General features: G+C 45.5%; 1 protein-coding gene across 12 annotated transcripts in view; it reads left to right on the top strand.

Annotated features, from left to right (window-relative positions):
* Positions 1-19,774, top strand: part of PTPRM (protein tyrosine phosphatase receptor type M) — a 1,478,792-nt gene that overhangs the window by 1,444,321 nt on the left and 14,697 nt on the right. For all 12 annotated transcript variants that reach the window (XM_085607017.1, XM_085607015.1, XM_085607014.1 and 9 more), the window contains 2 exons: positions 11,405-11,568; positions 19,615-19,750. In XM_085607017.1, the coding sequence (XP_085463143.1) occupies positions 11,405-11,568; positions 19,615-19,750 (300 nt within the window). The remainder of the gene's footprint in view (positions 1-11,404; positions 11,569-19,614; positions 19,751-19,774) is intronic.

Here is a 19,774-nt window from a genome sequence, read left to right as displayed (position 1 = left end):
CTGTGCCACTGGAATCAAACTATCCTGGCTGAAGAGGGGTGAAACCCTGAAACCGGTCCTAGGATGCTTGTTTCCGGTCCAGGGAGGACCTGGCTTGGCAGTTCGGTCTGGACTGTTCCCATGAGGCACAGGGTCAAGACTGATTTGCATATGGCCAGGTCTAAACTGGGGTGGCATAGTTAGCAAAAGAATGATGGATTTAACCCAGATCTCTTGACTGGGGGTGAATGTTTTGATTTGTTTTGCATTCCGTCCATCAAGTGTGTGTCTTTTGCATAGTGGAAAGGAGCAGTGTATTCCACAATTGAATGGCCCTAGTCACAACCAACAGTAGTGGACTCACTCCGAGGCATTCCCGATCCTCCAGGCTATGACCTGCTATAATACCCACATATCTGAAGGATGACACCTCCCAGCACAGGCCCACCTGTGGCATTTACGCCTCCAGCCTCCCCTCCAGCACTCACAAAGGGAACAGCAGCGATTTCCTCTTATTCACATGTAGTCCAGCAATTCTCCCAAACCGCTCCAGACGCTACAAGAGCCGTGGGACCGTTTCCGCCAGTCGCTGCAGGTAACAGATCACATCATCGGCGTACAGAGAGATCAGGTGTGTCATCTCTCCCAGTCTCACCCCCATCATCCCGCACTCCTTTCTAAGTGAGGCCGCCAGGGGTTCTATTACAAGTGCGAATAATAGCGGCGAGAGTGGGCAGCCCTGCCTCGTACTCCCCCGCACCACCCAGTCCTCTGACAAGATGCCTCCGCTACATACCTGTATCCTAGGGTAGATATACAGTACCCTGACCCAGTGGCAACATTTTGGGCGGAAACCCATGTGGTGAAAGCTGAATTTTAAAATTGCTAGTTCTTTTATGCAAGTTCAGTTATGTAGGTTTTTGGTCCTTATGCAAACCCATATAACCCCATTAGCCTTTTCCTACCCCGATCCCTACCTCTACAAGTGTCTGTTTTTCTATCTTTATTTGTTTGTATTTTTCAAGGTATATTGTTACATGGGTATGCCCAGGGATATCCCCTAGTACACACTTTTGGATCTCTGTTCGTGGAGAAGTGTGGCTCAATGATTAGAGCGGCAGACCCTGATGCAGAGGTCTAGCCTGGGACCAGGGTTCAATTCCCCGCCTCGGTGGGTCTTGGGCTCAAAAATTCCACGGACCTGATAATTCTCGCCTCGGTGCCATTCCAATCATGGAGTCCCAGTCTGCAACTCTGGGCAATAGCTTGCTTAATCTCCACAACGGCCCCCACAACGCTAAGGATGCCTGGCCTCCACCTTGGGGGTGCCCAGGAGTGGACGCCTCACAGGGAAAGCCAGGATGGGTTCCACAGCGGTATTCGTACAAGCGCCTTGAGACACTTGTGGGTGAGTAGTGCGCTATACAAGTATCAATTTACATATCAATTTACATTTTAATCCCCTCCCGCTCGCGCCTCTTTATTGCTGTTGGTTACTGAAGGGCAAGGGAGGGGGTTCTGCCTAGATCTTCCTCTTGTATCCCTTTCCCTCTCCATTTCTCTTAAATAACCCTTTCCCTTTTCACTGTTTTGTTATGATTTTTATGTTGAATGACTTTTTAAATTCTCATTTTTTTACTACCAACCAGACTACCACAAGCTATTCTGATTGGCTGTCATTAATCATTCATAATGGTCCATACATAGTGACCTTTGGTTGCACAGCTGGCTGCCAAGAATTTCGGGGTCAGAATATTTGTGTCAGCAGTCCAGTGTGCCTTGGTTTCAGCCTATCAGAATAGCGCCCTCTGGTTGACCCATTCTGTTAGTGTGCCAGCACCCATTCAGACTAGCTGTAGTTCGGATTGCCTCCATCTTGCCAGCAGGTCGACCGTTTTGGAGCTCTTCCTAGATTGTTTCGCAATACCACCAGCATGTTTTCCCCCTGACTGGCACGCAGAACCGAAGATTCACGCATTGATTTGCTTTCACCTACCTTAAACCAACAAAGCAATTTATTCTGCTCTTGTTCTGTGTATTATTCACGCAGATTTCTTTAGGTCTGTTGTTTTAATTACCACTGGCGTGTTTAGATCATGTTCTGCGAAAACACATGTTTGGGAGGCATTGTGCTGCGTTAAAAAGCCAGTCCAGATGCATTCATGTCTCCGACTTAAGCTTTGTGCAGCGCTGCCACAACACTGTGTGTAACCTGTTTTCTTTGTAGAGAATATTGAATGATTCTCTCACATTTGGCTGTACGCCAGGCTTTTCCTTTTGTGTTTTCTAGCCTCTAAACAAATAATTCAGTTTACGCTCCCATGCACGTGCAAAACGCAGTCTTTATTCGCAGCTAAACACGGAACAAGCACAAGTGTTTACCCTTTTGCAAGAGTTCCCATGCATCTGAAAGCCCCGGTGATGTCGTTAACTGTGGGTCCTGGCATCCGCGATGAATATGTATTTGTTCTGTAGGGCAAAAAAACTGTTTTGATAATGTAACCCGAGAGAATACTATGAAATACAAAGGAAGGTAAAAAAACGAAAATGCGCATGCTCAGATCTACTTTGAAAGAAGCAATAGATGTTTTATATGTTTTTCCCGTGACACTGGTTTGAATATTGTGACGCTGTGTGGTAACCTTGTCAATGCCTTTTCTTTTTCAACCATTGCTAGCAATCAAGAGTTCAGATAAACATGGGCATCTTAAGGATTTGGGGAGCCTAGGCTAAATGTATTTTGGGGGCCCCTGATCGGAACAGCTTTGAATTTATGATCCACATTCGTCTCTTTCATTCCCTCTTTGCCAGGTGGCTGGCAATGCGCAGGCGCACTCGCCCACATTTCTAAATGTGTTTACATGTAATATACAGGGAAAGTGACTTGTGTTTTCAATATTGTAGCACATCAGCAGTTCACTAAAAAGACTGCTAATAATATCACTGACACGCTACCATTTCTCATATGTGAGGTCCTGTTTTGAACATCTAAAGACATTTTTTAATGGATGTTGCATTAAAACATAAACACATTTCTCTGAAAAATGTCTGTAATACACTCTCACACATCAGCAACATTAACCCCTTCGCCGCGGCGGGAATTCCCCCGCGGCGCTGGGGGGGGTTTGGGGGCACTGCGGTGGCGCCGTGCTCATGACGGAACCACTCCGTCATGAGTCACGGTTGAGCTGTGCTCATGACGGAGTGGTTCCGTCATAACTCCGCCCACGGCGCTAATCGCCCGCACAGGCAGGGAATTAGCGCCGCGTGGGCGGAGCGGCCGCCAACGTCCACAGCATGACGGAACCACTCTGTCATGAGCACACGGCACCCGTGGCTCATGACGGAGTGGTTCCGTCATGAGCAGGGAAGGGGTTAAAAAGGAATTCATGGAAAACTGTGTTTTAAACAATCTGTTTTAGAATAATTCAATCTCATCAGGTTAAGATTCTTTGCAGAACATCAGCGGACCCCTTGAAAGGTCGGGGCCCTGGGCCAGAGCCCACTTTGCCCCTGCCTTAAAACTTCTTTGAAGATAGGTCAGTAGCATTTAACCCGTCTAATCCCTTTATGCCCCAGTGTCCTCTGTTGCATGCCTGGCCCTATCCAAAAGGTGAGGAGCCCAACCAGCCACATTACCTCCTCACTCATCTTCTTCATCACAACCCTTACTCTGAGGTTTAGCCCCCACCAGACTACCCGATAGATTGCAAAAGAAAAGAAATACTTTCTTGAAGTAAGTCTCACGATGCATCTTTTTTCTCTTTCCACAATCCTTTTCTTTGAGAAATTCCCCTGCTCTTTTTACTTTGTAAGTTGAAAACACAGTAAGTGTTGCGCGTAGTTTAAAATGTTTTTAGTGTACAGTGTAGGTCCGGGCCCCGTCGTGCCTGAGGAGTCTGGTGCCAGCGTTGCGCTTCCATTCACTTTACCCCTGCCCTCTGGTGGAGGCGGGATTGGGGCAAAGTTGCAGGTGGGAACAGACATGCAGAGGTGCCCAGCTCCAGCATCTGTTAGCTTCTTTAATGTGGTAGGTTTTTTTAGGGCTTCAGAATGAGGTAGGACGTATCCTGTATAGTGAATCGCAAGTGCGCCCAGTGCCTGATCATGGTGTGACAACACTCACATGTGCTAGTGAGGCTGCAGCAAATTGCACATAAATTCCCGCGTCTATGGAGTTTCACTATTACTTTAGTCTCTTATGGCACCACTTAAGTAAACCTGCCCCTGCCACCCGTTCACTTTGTGGAAGAAGAGGTCCCTGAAGAGCCTTAGCTCTCACCAACAGACCAGCAGTACATGATGAAAAACACCATGGTAGCAACCTGATAGTCAAGGCCACCTTCTGCTTAAATTTTTTTCATAGATGCAAAGAAATCAAGAAAATATCAAATTGTCCTTCTTGAGTTAAAGTATGGGCAGACTTCACGATTGTAGGTGTTGGGCAACATTAGATGCCGCTTGAGATTGAAGGTGGCTCCTGAAAACAATACTGCAAGAAACTGTGGTATTAGTGGAGGGGGGTGGCACCCACCTCAAACAATAATCACAATCCTTGTCAGACTGAACCACAAAACTCACTAAATAAACCTATGCTTAACCCACTGGTAGCTTGGCACAAAGCAGTCACTCTTAATTTAGAGGCAGTGTATAAAGTATTTATGCAGTATTAGAACAGTAATAAAGTTGAAATACAAAACAATAAAAATCCCAAAACGAATCAGAGAATTTGAATATGTTTTAATAAACACAATTAAGAAAATCAAATAAGAGGAACAAGAGCTATGAATTTTTAAAGGTTTATGTAAAAATAGCTCCAAGAAGCATAAAGTGCCAATGATAGTGAATGGTCGTGATAGAACAGGACCTAGAGGCAGTTTGACACTAACTACAAGGAAGTGCTAGTCATCCAACAACCAGGATTAACTTGGTCAAAGGTTTTACCTTTTGATTTCAGTTTAAGCCCCAATCCACCATAAAAGTACACTTCTAAAGTCCTATAGGACCTCAGGGCGGTACCTGGCGACTAACAGGGTGGCAGGTAGAGACTATAGCAGGGGCCCGTCCTGATTAGCGGGCGGTTGCAGGAAAATGCCTCTTGCAGCTGCTTGTGTCCTTGTAGCTTTAGCAGGCGTTCAGCCTTATGCCTTAAGAGCTCTTCTTAGGTCACAGACAGCAGGGGAGTCCTTCTTCTGTTCTTCTCAGGTCCAGAGAGTGTTCTGATTTCATTTTCTGATGGTGGCACTTTTAAACCCAGTGCCATTCTGTGGGTGGGGGACAAACCCTTTTTCTTCCTCCCAAGCAGGTTCTGGTCAGTTTTCCCATCTTCCCTGGGTTTGGCTCCAGCCTAGCTAGTGAAACAAAAGCCAGAGACCGGCTGGGTCTCAAGTTCCTTTGGATGTGCTGGGGTAGATCCCTTTGAAGTGTAATCAAGGCAGGGCACAGCTCCTCCCCAGCTGTCCTGCCAGGAAGACCCACTCCCCTCCACACCCAGACCCTTTGTCCACTGTATGGCTCCAAAACACATTTCCCTGTGGGGGTCCCATCAACACTCCAGGGGCAGCTGCCCAGTCACAGATACGCCTCAGAAAGTTTAGGCAGGGAATGCCAACTTTCTAAAAGTGGCATTTCCACAATAGTAATTTAAAATCCGACTTTGCCATTAAAGAGGATTTTAAATTGCAAATACAAGGAGTGGTAGACTTATTTATCTAGCAACCTCGAAACTGAATGTATCCGCTTCATAATTTAACAAGGTAAACCAGTGCTAGTCTATGAGAGGCAACCCTTACCACAGTAGAAAACGACTTAGGAGGTTTATCACTGCCAGGACATGTGAAAAAATTTAAGTGACAAGCATTCTTTTTAAATACCATGGAACCTCCCCTGTGAGCGGATGACTTATAAGTATTAAAAAGGAAGGTTTAGGCCTGGCGAAAGTTTTATTTACAAAACACACAAGAACCCTCGGGTCTATCAAAAATGTCAGGGGGATGTTAAAAGGGGCTGGCTATGGAGAAGGCGTCCCTTTAAAGGACTGTTTCCCTCACCCACCAGAGGTGGCATGCTTCATCATTGGTAATCCTCCACCCATCATGATACCTAGTCATGATGCGGGCTACAACCCCCTCGCTGCAAGAGGGAGGAGCTTAGGGATGTTTTCTGTGGGAGGGGTTATAACTAAAACCCAATGTGAGCTAACAGAGTGTAATGAGGGGTGCAGTGCTGGAAGTGAAGTGATGTAAAACTAGCTGCAGGGTTTACCACATCATTTTATTCTGACTACCTTGTGCTAGGATTAAAGACAGGAAATACGACAGAAGACATTAGATCCTGTCGTAGTATGCTCAGATCAAAGTTTTATTTAGCTTGGTTGAAATGAAAGTTTAAAACTGCCTTACATGCTGCAGTGGCAGTTCTGAGATGTGTGTTATGGTGCTACATTAGTGGGTGGCACTAGCAATACTGCAGTCCACATGCAGCAATTCATTTACAGGCCCTTGGTACAGGTAGTTCCATATAACAAGGACGTATAATCAAATTAAATGTGCCAATCATGTATATGCCAGTTTTACGATGCTTAAATGAAAGAGCACACACATTGTTTGCCCCTGTTTGGCATAGATAGAGTACACAGAGCCCAAAGGCCAACAAAAAAAGGTTCAGGAGCAGAAGGCAAACATCTGGGGTGACCCTGCAGAAAGGGCACATTTTTCAACAAATAGCTTCAGAAAATTGGGTTCATAAAATATGCACTGAATGAACATAAAATATGTTGGTGCTATTAGTTGTCTACCTCTCCATAAATTTGAATTTGAGGGAATATCTTTGGATAGCACAGTTATTTAAAACTGTTAGAATTCTGAAAAATGACACTTGGGAACACTCTTTGGTGTTTTTTTTATGCTGGAGGGGAGAAGCCACCTTTCCCTTCTGTTACTTAGATGGGATCCAGGTAACAAATGGAGCAGTTCCTCTCGGACATTACATTTGATGGCCTTTGCTTGGGAGATGCAGGTATTCAACTTCGCCAGAAAAGTATCGTATATATGTGACCCATTTCCAGCTTTTTCAGTTAGTTATAAATCCATAAAGATGTGCAGGAGAATCGAGTCCCTTCACTAAAACCATAGAGATTGAGGAGATCCCTGAGTCGCAAAGTGTCGGTGGAGGGGGCTGACGACAAAGTCTTGCAATAATGTCTTAGGAGCCGAAAAGAACTTCAGAGCAGTTTACAGTTGTGACCCCAAAATAATGCTCCTGCCATCTGCTTCCGTGCTGTGAATGCCGGCACATCAGTTTCTTGTCGGTTCTTGCTAGCGGCTAGAAGCCTTCATGTGTCTACTCCTGGATGGACTAGAGCCTCAAAAGGTGGCATCCCCGAAAGCTGTGACTCCCAAGGGGCTGCACAAGCATTCACACGCTTCTCATAAGGGACTCCCCTGGGTAGAGAGTTGTGTTAAATCAATTCAGTCACTTGGAATGATGGAATCCATGCGTTTCATTATCAACAAACCTGACTGCTATCCCTTCAAAGTAAGGTTGTACGGGAACCTGCTTGCTTATCTCATTTCCCTGAGGCAGTCTTCATGGCCCTTCTCCTAGAAGTCGCCCTTTCAATTGATCAATACTGTACGTAGCTGTTGCCTTAATCCGGCAACTCCAGTCGTGTGTTTTTCACTTTCCTTTAGCTACAAGCCGTTGTAAAGAGGCTTGGCTAGCCATGCCAACTCTGGTGACATTGAGCGGCACCTGAAATCCGCAGGCATCATGGGTCACACCATCACGGGAAGGGGTTTTTTCAGAAGTGAGATGCTTAAATGTGTTTCCTAAACCCTCTAAGTCCTTTAGGTTATAGAATTAAGGATTTAGTATATTCCAAAAAACAAAACCAGGCTTGTAAAAATGAAAGCAATTCATCAGAGTTCTGTGCAAATTGAGAAATAAGAGGTATTGTGTACACCCTCTACGGGTACATCTTTCTGAATCAAACATCCTTAAAGAAATCTGCCCACGGTTAAGGAATATTTTCTGCCTCACTGAAAAAACATATAGATTGGATTATATTCTAAAGAAAAGTAGCAACTGATTCTAAATTGACACAACAAATCCTGAAAAATACTGCAACATGGTCAATAAGAGTAGATTGCCTTCTAAGAGTAGATTGCCTTTGTTTCTAAACCAATCAAACTACCAGGAAAGTGAATTTAATTGGCTCAGTAACAAAGGGCTGCAACCCAAAAGGTTTCTTGTGTAAGACACACACTTGCAATGTTATTTCTTTCTCGTAAAGCTAGCCAGTAATGATGGCACCTTAATATTGTTTAAAAAAGTGTCACTGCCTTACTAGTGCAAAGGAACATCAACCACTGCAACTTCTCCAAACAGAGTGAAAGGATAGAGAGCTGATATACCAATCCCTGTTTGAAGAGATGGGTCATAAACATCAATAGTCCTTTTTTTTGTTTACATTTTTTATTTGGAAAAAACGGAGCAGCAATTAAGCAAACAATAGACACTGAAGTCATGAAACAGATACCACAACAGCAAACTGAACTAACAAATATCCGTGAAACTCCATCCGTGGAAGAGGTATACATGTACAAACCGCTGTCAGTGTGTGTGGGGGGGGGGGAGGGAGCTGTGCATCTACAGTCAATGACCTACAGCAAGTAGACATGAACCATCAACATATGCAGGCAGTCAAAGAATGCATGCATAGACGTACTCGGTAGAATCCCCAGAGAACAACCCTCGTGGGGAACAGTGGTTGCAGCCAGCACAGGAGTAGGCATGGCCAGTACGAATTAGGACTAAGACAAAAATGACAGTCACCACCCATTCAAGGTGCCCACTCATAACTTTTGGCTTTAAGCTGTGTAATGTATGCATCCCAGCATATATCCGTACCCCCTGCCCCAGGTAGGCGGGCCTTAGTGAGTGCATCTGATTCCGCCTTGGCCCATTTTCAGCTCCTGTGCCCAGTGCTTCATGTCGGGGGCTGACCTGGCCTTCCAGGACACTGCGCTCTGCCTTCTAAAGAGCACTAAAGCCAGGTTGACAAACGTATGAGTATATCTACCCCCTTGGTCCTAGGTCTCTGGCCGAGACACAGAATGTCAGTGTAAGAGGTATGGGGCAGTTGGCTATCTCAGCTAACAGCCGCACAACCCCACTCCATGTGAAAGAATCCGGCATATCTGGGACACTGTGAGAAGGCCCCTGGGAACATGCGTTGAACATGTTGAGGTGTCAGGTAAGTCTGGTGAAGGAAGTTGAATTGCGTATACTTGAACCGTGGGTTCCTAGAGACCTCCTTCACCTGTGACGCAGCACCATCCCTCTGTCCATCAGGGCATCCCCGAGATCCGCCTCCTACCTATCCCTGGCCAGCATTCTTGTGTAGTGGTGGTTATACAGGACATCTCCATTTGTCAGTACGACCTGCAAGTGTGTCATAACAGCACGGCATATCATGTTATGCTCCAGGGAGCGAACAACTGGCACCCTGCTGTTGTCCCTGAACTTCTCGAAGATTCTCAGTACTCCCTTATCATAGAGGTCATCAGTCAGAAATATACTTGCCTCCCTCCAGGGGCGCATGACCCCATGCCTTACACTGTCCCCGATAAACCGTTACTGTCCAGATGGGTAACTGGAGGGGTCACGCCACGGACACACCTATGCCAGCCGCTGTGCACAACAGTCATATGTCTGGGCGTAGGGATACACGGATGCCCCTTGTGCATCAGCCATGTGAGGAAGCCATCTCCAAGCAAAACACGTTTAACTTGTGCAGACCCCAACCAGCGCATCGGCCACTGCAGCGTGATAAAACTCGTAGTTAGGAGCCCCCAGCCGACCATCTTATTATAGTGTCGTTGAATCACCTGCAATGCAGCCCTCTTTCTCCCCATCCCCCAAATGAGTTCCGAAAGCAGTCCATGAAGACCAGCAAAGAAGCGCTTAGGGAAAGAATAACAACAAAGCTGGAAAAGGTTCAGCAGTCCAGGCAGCACTAACATTTTGGCCACCGCCACCCGGCCTATCGGAGACCGAGGCAGCGAGAGCCAGAAGGGAAGAGAGCGGCACGCAAATGCCACTGCCCTGTCCAGATTACCACTCAGTAAATCAGCCTCGGAACGATAAATATTCACCCCCAAGTATATAAAGGTATCAAATTGCCATGCCAGACTGGTGATCTTCACAAAAGCCCTCTGATGATCCGGGGCTCGCTGAAGCGGGAACAGGCAAGATTTAGGCCAATTGATTTTGAGACCTGATAACTTCCCGAACGTGTTAAGGATCTCCATCTGTAGCAGGAGGGATGATCGGAGGTAGACAGTGCATCATCAGCATAGAGGGACACAAGGTGTCAGTTATCAAACGCCTGCACTCCAGACACCCAGGCCTTGGGGTGCAACCAACTTGTCAGAGGTTCCATCGCTAACATGAAGAGGAGCAGAGATCACGGGCATCCCTGCCTGGAGCCCCTGTTGATCTCAATTCTATCCTAAACCACCTGACCAGTTTTAACTCTCGCCATTGGTTTGGTATATAATGTCCTGACCTATTGCAAGTAAGTCGGTCTCATTCCCATTCTACCCAGCACTGCAGAAAGGTGAGTGTGGAGGACTGGACCCCCCACCCCCTTCCTCCCAATCAGACATGCCAGATCCATGCATCCTGGGCTGTGCGTCCGAACCGTGGTCCGGCATAGTGAGGCCAACTGTTTTATTTTAATGGTGAAGCACATCCACCAGCACCTGCGCTCTCTCCAGAGCCGCCAGGTCAGTCGTGGGCCGGGACTGATGCCTCCGCGGTGCCATCTTCTAAGCCTCCACAATCTCCCAGGTGCCCACAAGGTGATCGCTCCCTTCGTATAAAACGTCAATAGTCTTTAACATTTTCCCAATACCTATATAGTTACTCAGGCTATGAACGGGAATCTCATGGATATGCATGTCAGGTGCTGTTGGGGGACCCACTGAAACCAAGTCAGGTACCTCCGGCAGCCAGGTTGTGATGAGATTTATCAAGTAAATGAAGGCCGCCAGTCTTAGTCCTAAAGTGAGTCAAGATGGGAGCTTGAAAAAAGTCGAAGAGTTAAAGCCAAGAAGTACAATTTTGCCTCCCTACGAGCTCTTAGTTTGCAGTGTGAAATCCCTTCTAGATTCGCCTACTTTGTACAATTCTGATTTATATTGGTTGGATATGGAATTATTTTGTTGTTGTAAAGCTTTTCTTAGTGAGTGAGTGTTGCCTGGGCCGCATCATGTGACCCTGAGGCGCTGCTGCACGCAGGAGCCACCATGTTGTGAAATTACAGGCGACTGAAATGTAATCTGAAGATGAAAAGTTAGTTGTTGATTACTGTGGTTGTGTAACTGATGCTACATTTTCTTGTTTTATTGCAATTTCTCAGCCACAGGATGGGTACCGCATGGTGCAGCAGTTCCAGTTCCTCGGATGGCCGATGTACAGAGATACCCCTGTGTCCAAGCGCTCCTTTTTGAAGCTCGTTCAGCAGGTGGACAAATGGCAGGAAGAGTACAACGGGGGAGAAGGGCGCACGGTGGTCCACTGTCTGTAAGTACCAGGATCACTAAAAGTTAAAATTTAAAATGAGTACCTGATTGTAGTGTAATAAAACAAATTGCGTATAATACTTTTTAGAACATTGGAATGTTGGGAGCTCCATTGAAAACAAAGGAGTGCTCCAGGCCTCTAATGGCTGATAGAAGCCCGGAGCGTCAACATTCCAATGTTTGTTCACAGCTGTTGCTGTGAACAAAGGTGCCACGGAGCTCGAGGAGTTTTCAGCCCCCTCAGGATCCGTGAGGCCTTTGTTTTACAAATTAGAAACTTCTGACCTGTAGGGGCGGAATATTCTAATAGCCTTAGAGCCCTCTTTAGCGGGCTCTACTGGCCATTAAAGGCCCGCTCACTGGTTACAGGCCCTTTTCTTCGGCTCGGACTTTTAATGCTGGAGCGGGCCGTTAATGGCCGGTAGAGCTCGCCAAGTCTGGCTCTAAGGCTATAATAGGGTTTTCGGTACAACTGTTGACGTTCTATAATCGAGCTATTCATTGTGTTTGTTTTATCTTCTTTGGGTTGTTCACTCATCGTGTTCTTTTATTATTTATATGTACATCACTTTCCTAATGAGCAACCTTGGAGTTTGCAGACCCAGAGTTGTGTTACATTACTCTACTCTTTCTTACTTTAAGACATTTATTCCACTTGTTGTAGGCTGGGAAGGTTAGTAGTTATGGTGTCGATGAAGATAATTTAATGAAAGTCATCTTAATCAGAGACTTCAATTTAAAATGTATTTGGAGACAAAACATTTTTGAAAGGAACTTCATTTAATATTTCTGAACAAAAATACCTGTGAGCAATTTTAAATGAGGGCACAGACATCACAATAGGGCAGACTTCACAGGACTGAGTGCTAACCTTATTGGCAATTCCATTTGCTTGGTGCAATATGTACACTACTTGCTTCGGTGATTGGACAGGCCACAGCTCTTTTTCTGTGTAAAAGCGCCTCTTTTTTGTGCAGTTGTGCATTTGCCTAACGGCTTGAGCGGTTGACTTTGAAGCACATTAACTCCCAGTGTCTAACAAAATGAATGTGTCCATCTGTAACACATCTGGTGCTCACTTAAAGTTATCTGATACCTTCGGGTCAAGTTTGTACTATATAATACTCCCAAAAATAAATAAATACAATTGTTGGGGTATCCCGATGCTGAGGAGCTATGTTCTCAACAGACATGTTCTAGATTTCCTGGCAGTCCATTGCTCACCACTGGTGCCACCCTGGGCACTACTGGTGCAAGGCAATTATGCTACTCTAGTAAAGTAATGTTTACGCATTCCCCAACCTTGCCGATGAAGCAGATGGAGATTGGTTGGTGGGGGGACGTGACTCCAACTGCGTTGCTTGAAAAAGCAATCTGTCACCCCCCGATTGATGTTGCACAGACAGTGGCTTAGTATTAGTACTGCCATCTAACTGGCCCTTGCCTGCAATTGATTTCCAAATCATGTTTTTATGCTCCACGTCACTCTTGAAATACTGTGCTGAGCAGTATTAATAATGTTTGATCCCTTGAGGCAGGAAGAGGATAATCATCCAATTACAAGTCAGCCAGAGCCGTGTCCTAGGTGGGATACTACTCACACCGATCACAATTGGCCCATTCTTACTGCATCCGGGATTGGTGGGTGCAGGAAGGCCGGCTCGAGAGTTACTGGGCTGAACACCAGTTGATAAAGTCTTGTGCAGGGGCAGCGGTGACCACATGCCTAGCCCCACCTAACCCCTTCCTACAGGACAGGTGGAGGATGCAGTGCTGAACTGCTGTCTCTCCGACAACCCTGCCCCATTGTAGCCTCAACAAACCCCAACCGCCAGAGGTTTCCCCACTCCCATTTACCACTTGCTAACTGCAGGTAGAAAACAGGCAGCGTTTAATTTATCAAAGAAAGCGTGCCGGTGCCGAAAGCTCTATTCAAAAGCTCTCGGCTTGCCGAATACCATGGCTGGTAGTCTTAAAACTATCTTGTGCTTCTTAAATAAACTCCTGGACTCTCCCTGGCCCTTTTCTGAATCTTGCCGGCATCTGCTTTCTTCCTCTTTGACGGTTTTGCCGTCTTTCTCTTCCTTCGTCTTTCTGAACAGTCTATTTTCCCCCCTCTTCACTCTGTAAATATCTGATGTGGAAAAATAGTCCCCAAAAATACGTGCCGGTTCCCCCCACCGGCAACCACCAGCTCAATTTAAGCACTGAAAACAGGACTGGAATCGCTCCTGAAATATGGAATTCGCATGCAGAATGGGTGGCTGTTGACCTGGTGACTTCAGCACATCTCCCAAAGAGCAACTCCTAATGGGGCCCTAAGTATTTCTTCTTTGTAGTTATTGTTAAATAGAGTTTGCAAAGCACACGTCTGGGCTCTATCCAAGTCATAGACCAGCTAGGCGTCAAATAATAGGGTATGGACATTATTTATATTAAATCAGATCAGTGGACGCATTTGATAAAGGTTGAGCTGGAAGCTTCATCTTTATAGGTCCTATCCGTATGATGTGCTCTGAGGTGACACAGCACAGCTTTGTACCTCTTCCCCCTACGGTTTAGGTTTATGTCGAGATGCTACGCTCTTGTTTTTTGACTGAGGATTAACGCAGGTTCCCATTGTTCATGATATAAAAAAAAACACTGTTGGATTTAAAAATGACCTTTCAGCTATGAAAGGAACCAAGAATCCAGCGGTCGATTTGCGTGCCCTTTCTCTCCTGTGGCATTCAGCACGTTGCAGCGAAATCGCATTCACATTTAGTGTTGCTGGCAGTGGCGGCTGCTGACTTTAAAAATAGAGGGGGCATAAATGTAAATATTATAAACACTTGCCTTGACCAGTGCAGGCACTCGCAGTCCCCAAGTTAATCCTGCCGCCTTGCTGCCTGCTTGTGAAGCTGTAACCTAGACGGGGAAAAATAAGTCAGAGGTCCTTACCAGTTGAAGCACTGCTCGTATGCTGCAAAGAATACCAAGCAGCATAAGAGCAGTGCTAGGATTGGCTGGGGCCTGCTAGCACAATGCTCCATTGGAGGCCGATGGGGCTGTGTTTATGCGGACGCAGCCCCACGGTAGCCTTCAATGGGGAAGCCTGAACTGGGCATGCCAGATTGGCCACAGCAAAAATACCAGCCAATCTGACATGTGCAGATCAGTTTCAGCATCGGTTGCTGTCTCACCCCCGTTGAACTCCGTAGCCCCGCCCACAAGGAAACAGAATGAATGGAGATAGGCCATACCGGGCTATTTTCATTATTCAAAATTAGCCTTGGAACATAGTAGCTCGAAGCAGTAGGGGGTCACCGTCCCTGTGCCCCTATAAAGATACCACAGTTGGTTTCTGGGTATCACTGAGATGTGGATGTGATAACCTGTACTGACGTTTTGACAAGAGCCTCTACTTCCGGGTCATAAGGACAGTTATGATCCATAGTAATCCTATGAAATGTAAAAGCATTGACATACGCACGTGTGAATCAAGTAACATTGTCGCAAATTCTTGACAGCAAGCTTGTTTATAACTAAGCCGTCACGACAATGAAAAGCATAGCATTGTATTCCTTGTACAGTCAGTGGTGCTGTAACAATGATGAGAGTGGGGGTGCTGCCAACAGTGTTGCCGCGTCTGGTGGCTCAATGGACTAATGCATCCACTGCAGGGGCCTGTGTTCAGCCTCATGGTCACAGGTTCAAATCCCAGCGGGTCCACTCAGCCTTTCATCCATTTGAGGTCGATAAAATGAGTACCATTGAGTTGGGTAACAATAAACATCAGTTATTCAGCGCCAAGAGACCTATGGGTGAGCGTGCGCTTTACAAATACACATGTCATGTTATCACTGTCTAGTCATAAGGATTGTGAAAAATCCAAGCATCACACAAAGAGGAAGTGTAGCAAATGAGCCACGTCCATTCGGCAGGAGAGTGGGATGGGTATGATATGTATCCAATGATGCATTTTGGAGTCTATTTTTACAAATACATTACTGAAGCATGGTGTGGTATCGCACTGTTGTCTACGAACAGCACAATCTATTCAAATGGCCTCTAAATTTGCACACACATGCAGTTTTACCCACAGCACCATACAGCACGCAAATAATGTATGAAAATCTGGTTTCAGTAAACATTTAACACAGCAGTGGCCCTTCCGCTAAGGGAGAGGAGCGTCACCCCATCGCATTTTTAGCAGTGGAAAAAAAAAAGAAAATGATAATAGCACTAGGTGATTATCATTTTATTTTTCCAGTTTACGGGGCGGGGCTTGGCTGCGTCACAGCCAGCAAGAGGAGGAGCGGTGGGCACTTAAATGGGCATGACTGCTTGGCCGGCCATCTTCGCCCGGCCAGTCATGCGCACTTTCTATGTTCCCACCAGGCTGTAATGCACAGCCTGGTGAGGAACATGCACAGGCTCCCACTGCCAGACTGAGCGTCGAACCCCGGCACTCAGACCAATCACAATGCTGCATTGCAGGGTTGTGATTGGCAGAGGGAACCTGTTTGTGCTTCCTGCTTCAAGCAGGAACAGAAAAGGACGTGCGAGGCCAGGCTGCGGTCTGGGTGCAAGGTAAGTGATGTTTTTAATTTATTTCCCTATCCCACTGCCCCTGCCCTACTCGTGATACTTGATGGCAGCCGCCACTGATTTAACATTTGCGCATCACCAAGTAAAGAGTCAGGATCTGTTTTTATTTCAACACACTGTAGGATTATAAAAGAAAGTGCTTCATTTGTGCTTTCCTAAATGACACACTATGAAATATGTATACAGTTTAAATGTCGTTCTGTGTTGGGGAAAAAAAAATATATCCTACAGGCTTTCCTTTCACACTCAACAAGCTTATCAGATAATTCACATTACAAAATCCTCTCACTTTGTAGTTAGCGCAGCAGAAGTAAACACCAGTTTCCATGTTTAAAGAATAAGCAGAAATTTGTCAGAAGACAGTCTGACATTCAATTCAGCTGCTGTGTATATATAGTGTGTTTCTAACATTTCCTGCTGCAGAAGTATTTGAAGGGTACCACTAGTGAGTACATCAACCAAATAAATCAAAAAATTAAGGCAGGTTTGCCACAAGGGATATTTTAGAAGCAAATTAAATCACAGTGAATTTCAGTTTTATTTGCATGTTGATTGGGTACTCCAAAAAACAGATGGATTCCACTAGTTTATATGACATCAGCCTGAGCCCTGAAAGAAACGTACCCACTCTATTGCTCTTTACCAGTAAAATGTACTTTTTTAAAGATGGAGGCATAACACTTGTCTGTCTTGGGTGCATTTAAAGGGTCCAACTGCAGAATGATGTCACAATAGCTCTTAAAACCCAAGAAGACGTAATCAAAAAAGGAACATTCTGGAAACCTGTTGACGATTGTCTGAGAGGCTGGATTGTACAAGGAGGTCTGACTTCTCCCCTCTCTACACTAGACACCCAGTTTAAACTGAGGCCTGTACAACTTTTCGGTTCAGAGCCTTCTTTCTAATAAGATACTTTTTCTGACATGGTGCCCCCCCCCGCGTGTCACTGGTCTGTCTGAGAAAAGGACCACGTAGAGTGTTAGCAGCATTTGTCTGTGAGTAAGAAATATCAATGGCTCCATCCTCTTCGAATTTGACACTAACGTGATCTTTCCTTTGACCCTTCGACCTTTAGACTTAATACGCCACTCGTACCATGCATTTTACCCATAATCATAAGCTTACAACCATAGTCTACGTTCCACCCATGATCAAAAGCTTGCAACCGTCCTCTACATTCCACCCATAATCATAAGCTTGCAACCGTTCTCTACGTTCCACCCATGATCAAAAGCTTGCAACCATACTCTACTTTCCACCCATAATCATAAGCTTGCAACCGTTCTCTACGTTCCATCCATGGTCACCTGCACTATACATTCCACCCATAATCATAAGCTTGCAACCGTCCTCTACATTCCACCCATAATCATAAGCTTTGCAACCATTCTCTACGTTCCACCCATGGTCACCTGCACTCTACATTCCAACCATAATCATAAGCTTGCAACCGTAGTTATCGGTCCACCCATGATCATAAGTTTACAACCATACTCTTCGTTCTACCTATGATCATAAGCTTACTACTGTAGTCTACTTTCCCCCCATGATCATCCACACTCTACATTGCACCCATAATCATAAGCTGGCAACCGTAGTCTTCGTTCCACCCATGATCATAAGCTTGCAACCGTACTCTACGTTCCACCCATGATCACAAGCTTACAACTGCACTCTACATTCCACCCATGATCATAAGCTTGCAACCGTACTCTACGTTCCACCCATAATCATAAGCTTGCAACTTTAATACGTTCCACCCATGGTCATAAGCTTACAACCATACTCTACGTTTCCCTATGATCATCCACCCTCTACATTACAACCATGATCATAAGCTTGCAACTGTACTCTACGTTCCACCCATGATCACAAGCTTACAACTGTACTCTACGTTCCACCCATGATCACAAGCTTACAACTTGCAACCATACTCTACGTTCCACCCATGATCACAAGCTTACAACCGTACTCTTCGTTCCACCCATGATCATAAGCTTACAACCGCACTTTACGTTCCACCGATGATCACAAGCTTGCAACCGTACTCTACGTTCCACCTATGATCACAATCTTGCAACCGTACTCTACGTTCCACCTATGATCACAAGCTTGCAACCGTACTCTACGTTCCACCCATGATCACAAGCTTGCAACCGTACTCTACGTTCCACCCATGATCACAAGCTTGCAACCATACTCTACATTCCACCCATGATCACAAGCTTGCAACCGTATTCTACGTTCCACCCATGATCATAAGCTTGCAACCGTACTCTACATTCCACCCATGATCACAAGCTTGCAACTGTATTCTACGTTCCACCCATGATCATAAGCTTGCAACCGTACTTTACATTCCACCCATAATCATAAGCTTGCAACCGTACTCTACATTCCACCCATTATCAAAAGCGTGCAACCGTACTTTACATTTCACCCATAATCATAAGCTTACAACTGTAGTCATTTACTCTAACGCTTACAAGTTGGCAGGTCGTTTTGAATGCAGAGAAAACAGTGCTATCTAAAGTTGGCATCACCAGTTAAAAAGAAGGATTTAGCACCATCTAGTGGCTGCGTTTAAAATAACTGTGCAGTAACATGATTTATCACGACAGTACCATTAGGACACCGCACATTACTAGGTAAATTCCCTGTTTTTTAGTGATATTGGTTAGATTTTATTTAAACTTGTGGCCAACTGCTTTAATGGATAAGATCTAGCAAAGAAATGTAAAATAAAGAATGAAAGTTCAATTTAGGTTTATGCGAATATTTGAATTAGGGTAGGATGTAGATTATTTGTCATGCCTGAAGATTTTCGGGCAAGGTATCGTCTTCTGCAGTTCAATACTGGCAGGGTTCCTTGTGTTACAAACACCCATAACATTCATAAAATCTACTCTACGTATATCACCGTGCATGTGAGCGTAGCTAGCGACCGAGAACACCCTCATTTCTGATGGTAGGAGCTTCTGCCTTCCCAAGAGAAAATAATTAGCATACATGGCCCAAAACCATGTGAACTCAAACACACATTTTCAAATATGTTGAGTACTTATAGGACGGTTTCCTGGCAATATACCCAGCCTTAAAATAACACATTACCTCAAAATGCAGCTAGCCAGCGAAATGACATAATGGCTGACGGGTCACTCTGGCCATTCTGGCGACCAAATGTTCCCAAATAAAAATTCTTCTACAGAGGCAGTGTTGTCTACTTCCTGCCCGTGGATGGGTCCCGAGGCCTAGTCGGAGTAGAATCTTGCCCAAATGTTTTAATAAGGTTCCAGTGCAGTAGCGTGGTTCCCTGGCCTGGGATCACGCACAGCACCGTCAGCTGCAGGAGCGTTGGAGGGGCGGGTCCTTTGTTGTGAGGATGAACGTTTGCTTGTTTTTTTTTTTTAAGTTAAATTGCTTACAGCGACAGATAATTCCTTTGTTTTCATTGCAGAAACGGTGGCGGCCGCAGTGGGACATTCTGCGCTATCAGTATTGTTTGTGAAATGCTGCGACACCAGCGAGCGGTTGACGTATTCCACGCGGTGAAGACCCTGAGGAACAACAAACCTAACATGGTGGATCTCTTGGTACGTACCTCTAAACACGTCATC

The sequence above is a fragment of the Triturus cristatus genome, chromosome 5_2 (genome assembly GCF_964204655.1).
Source record: "Triturus cristatus chromosome 5_2, aTriCri1.1, whole genome shotgun sequence".
Lineage (NCBI taxonomy): Eukaryota > Metazoa > Chordata > Amphibia > Caudata > Salamandridae > Triturus > Triturus cristatus.
This window is presented reverse-complemented; position numbering and strand designations above follow the sequence as displayed.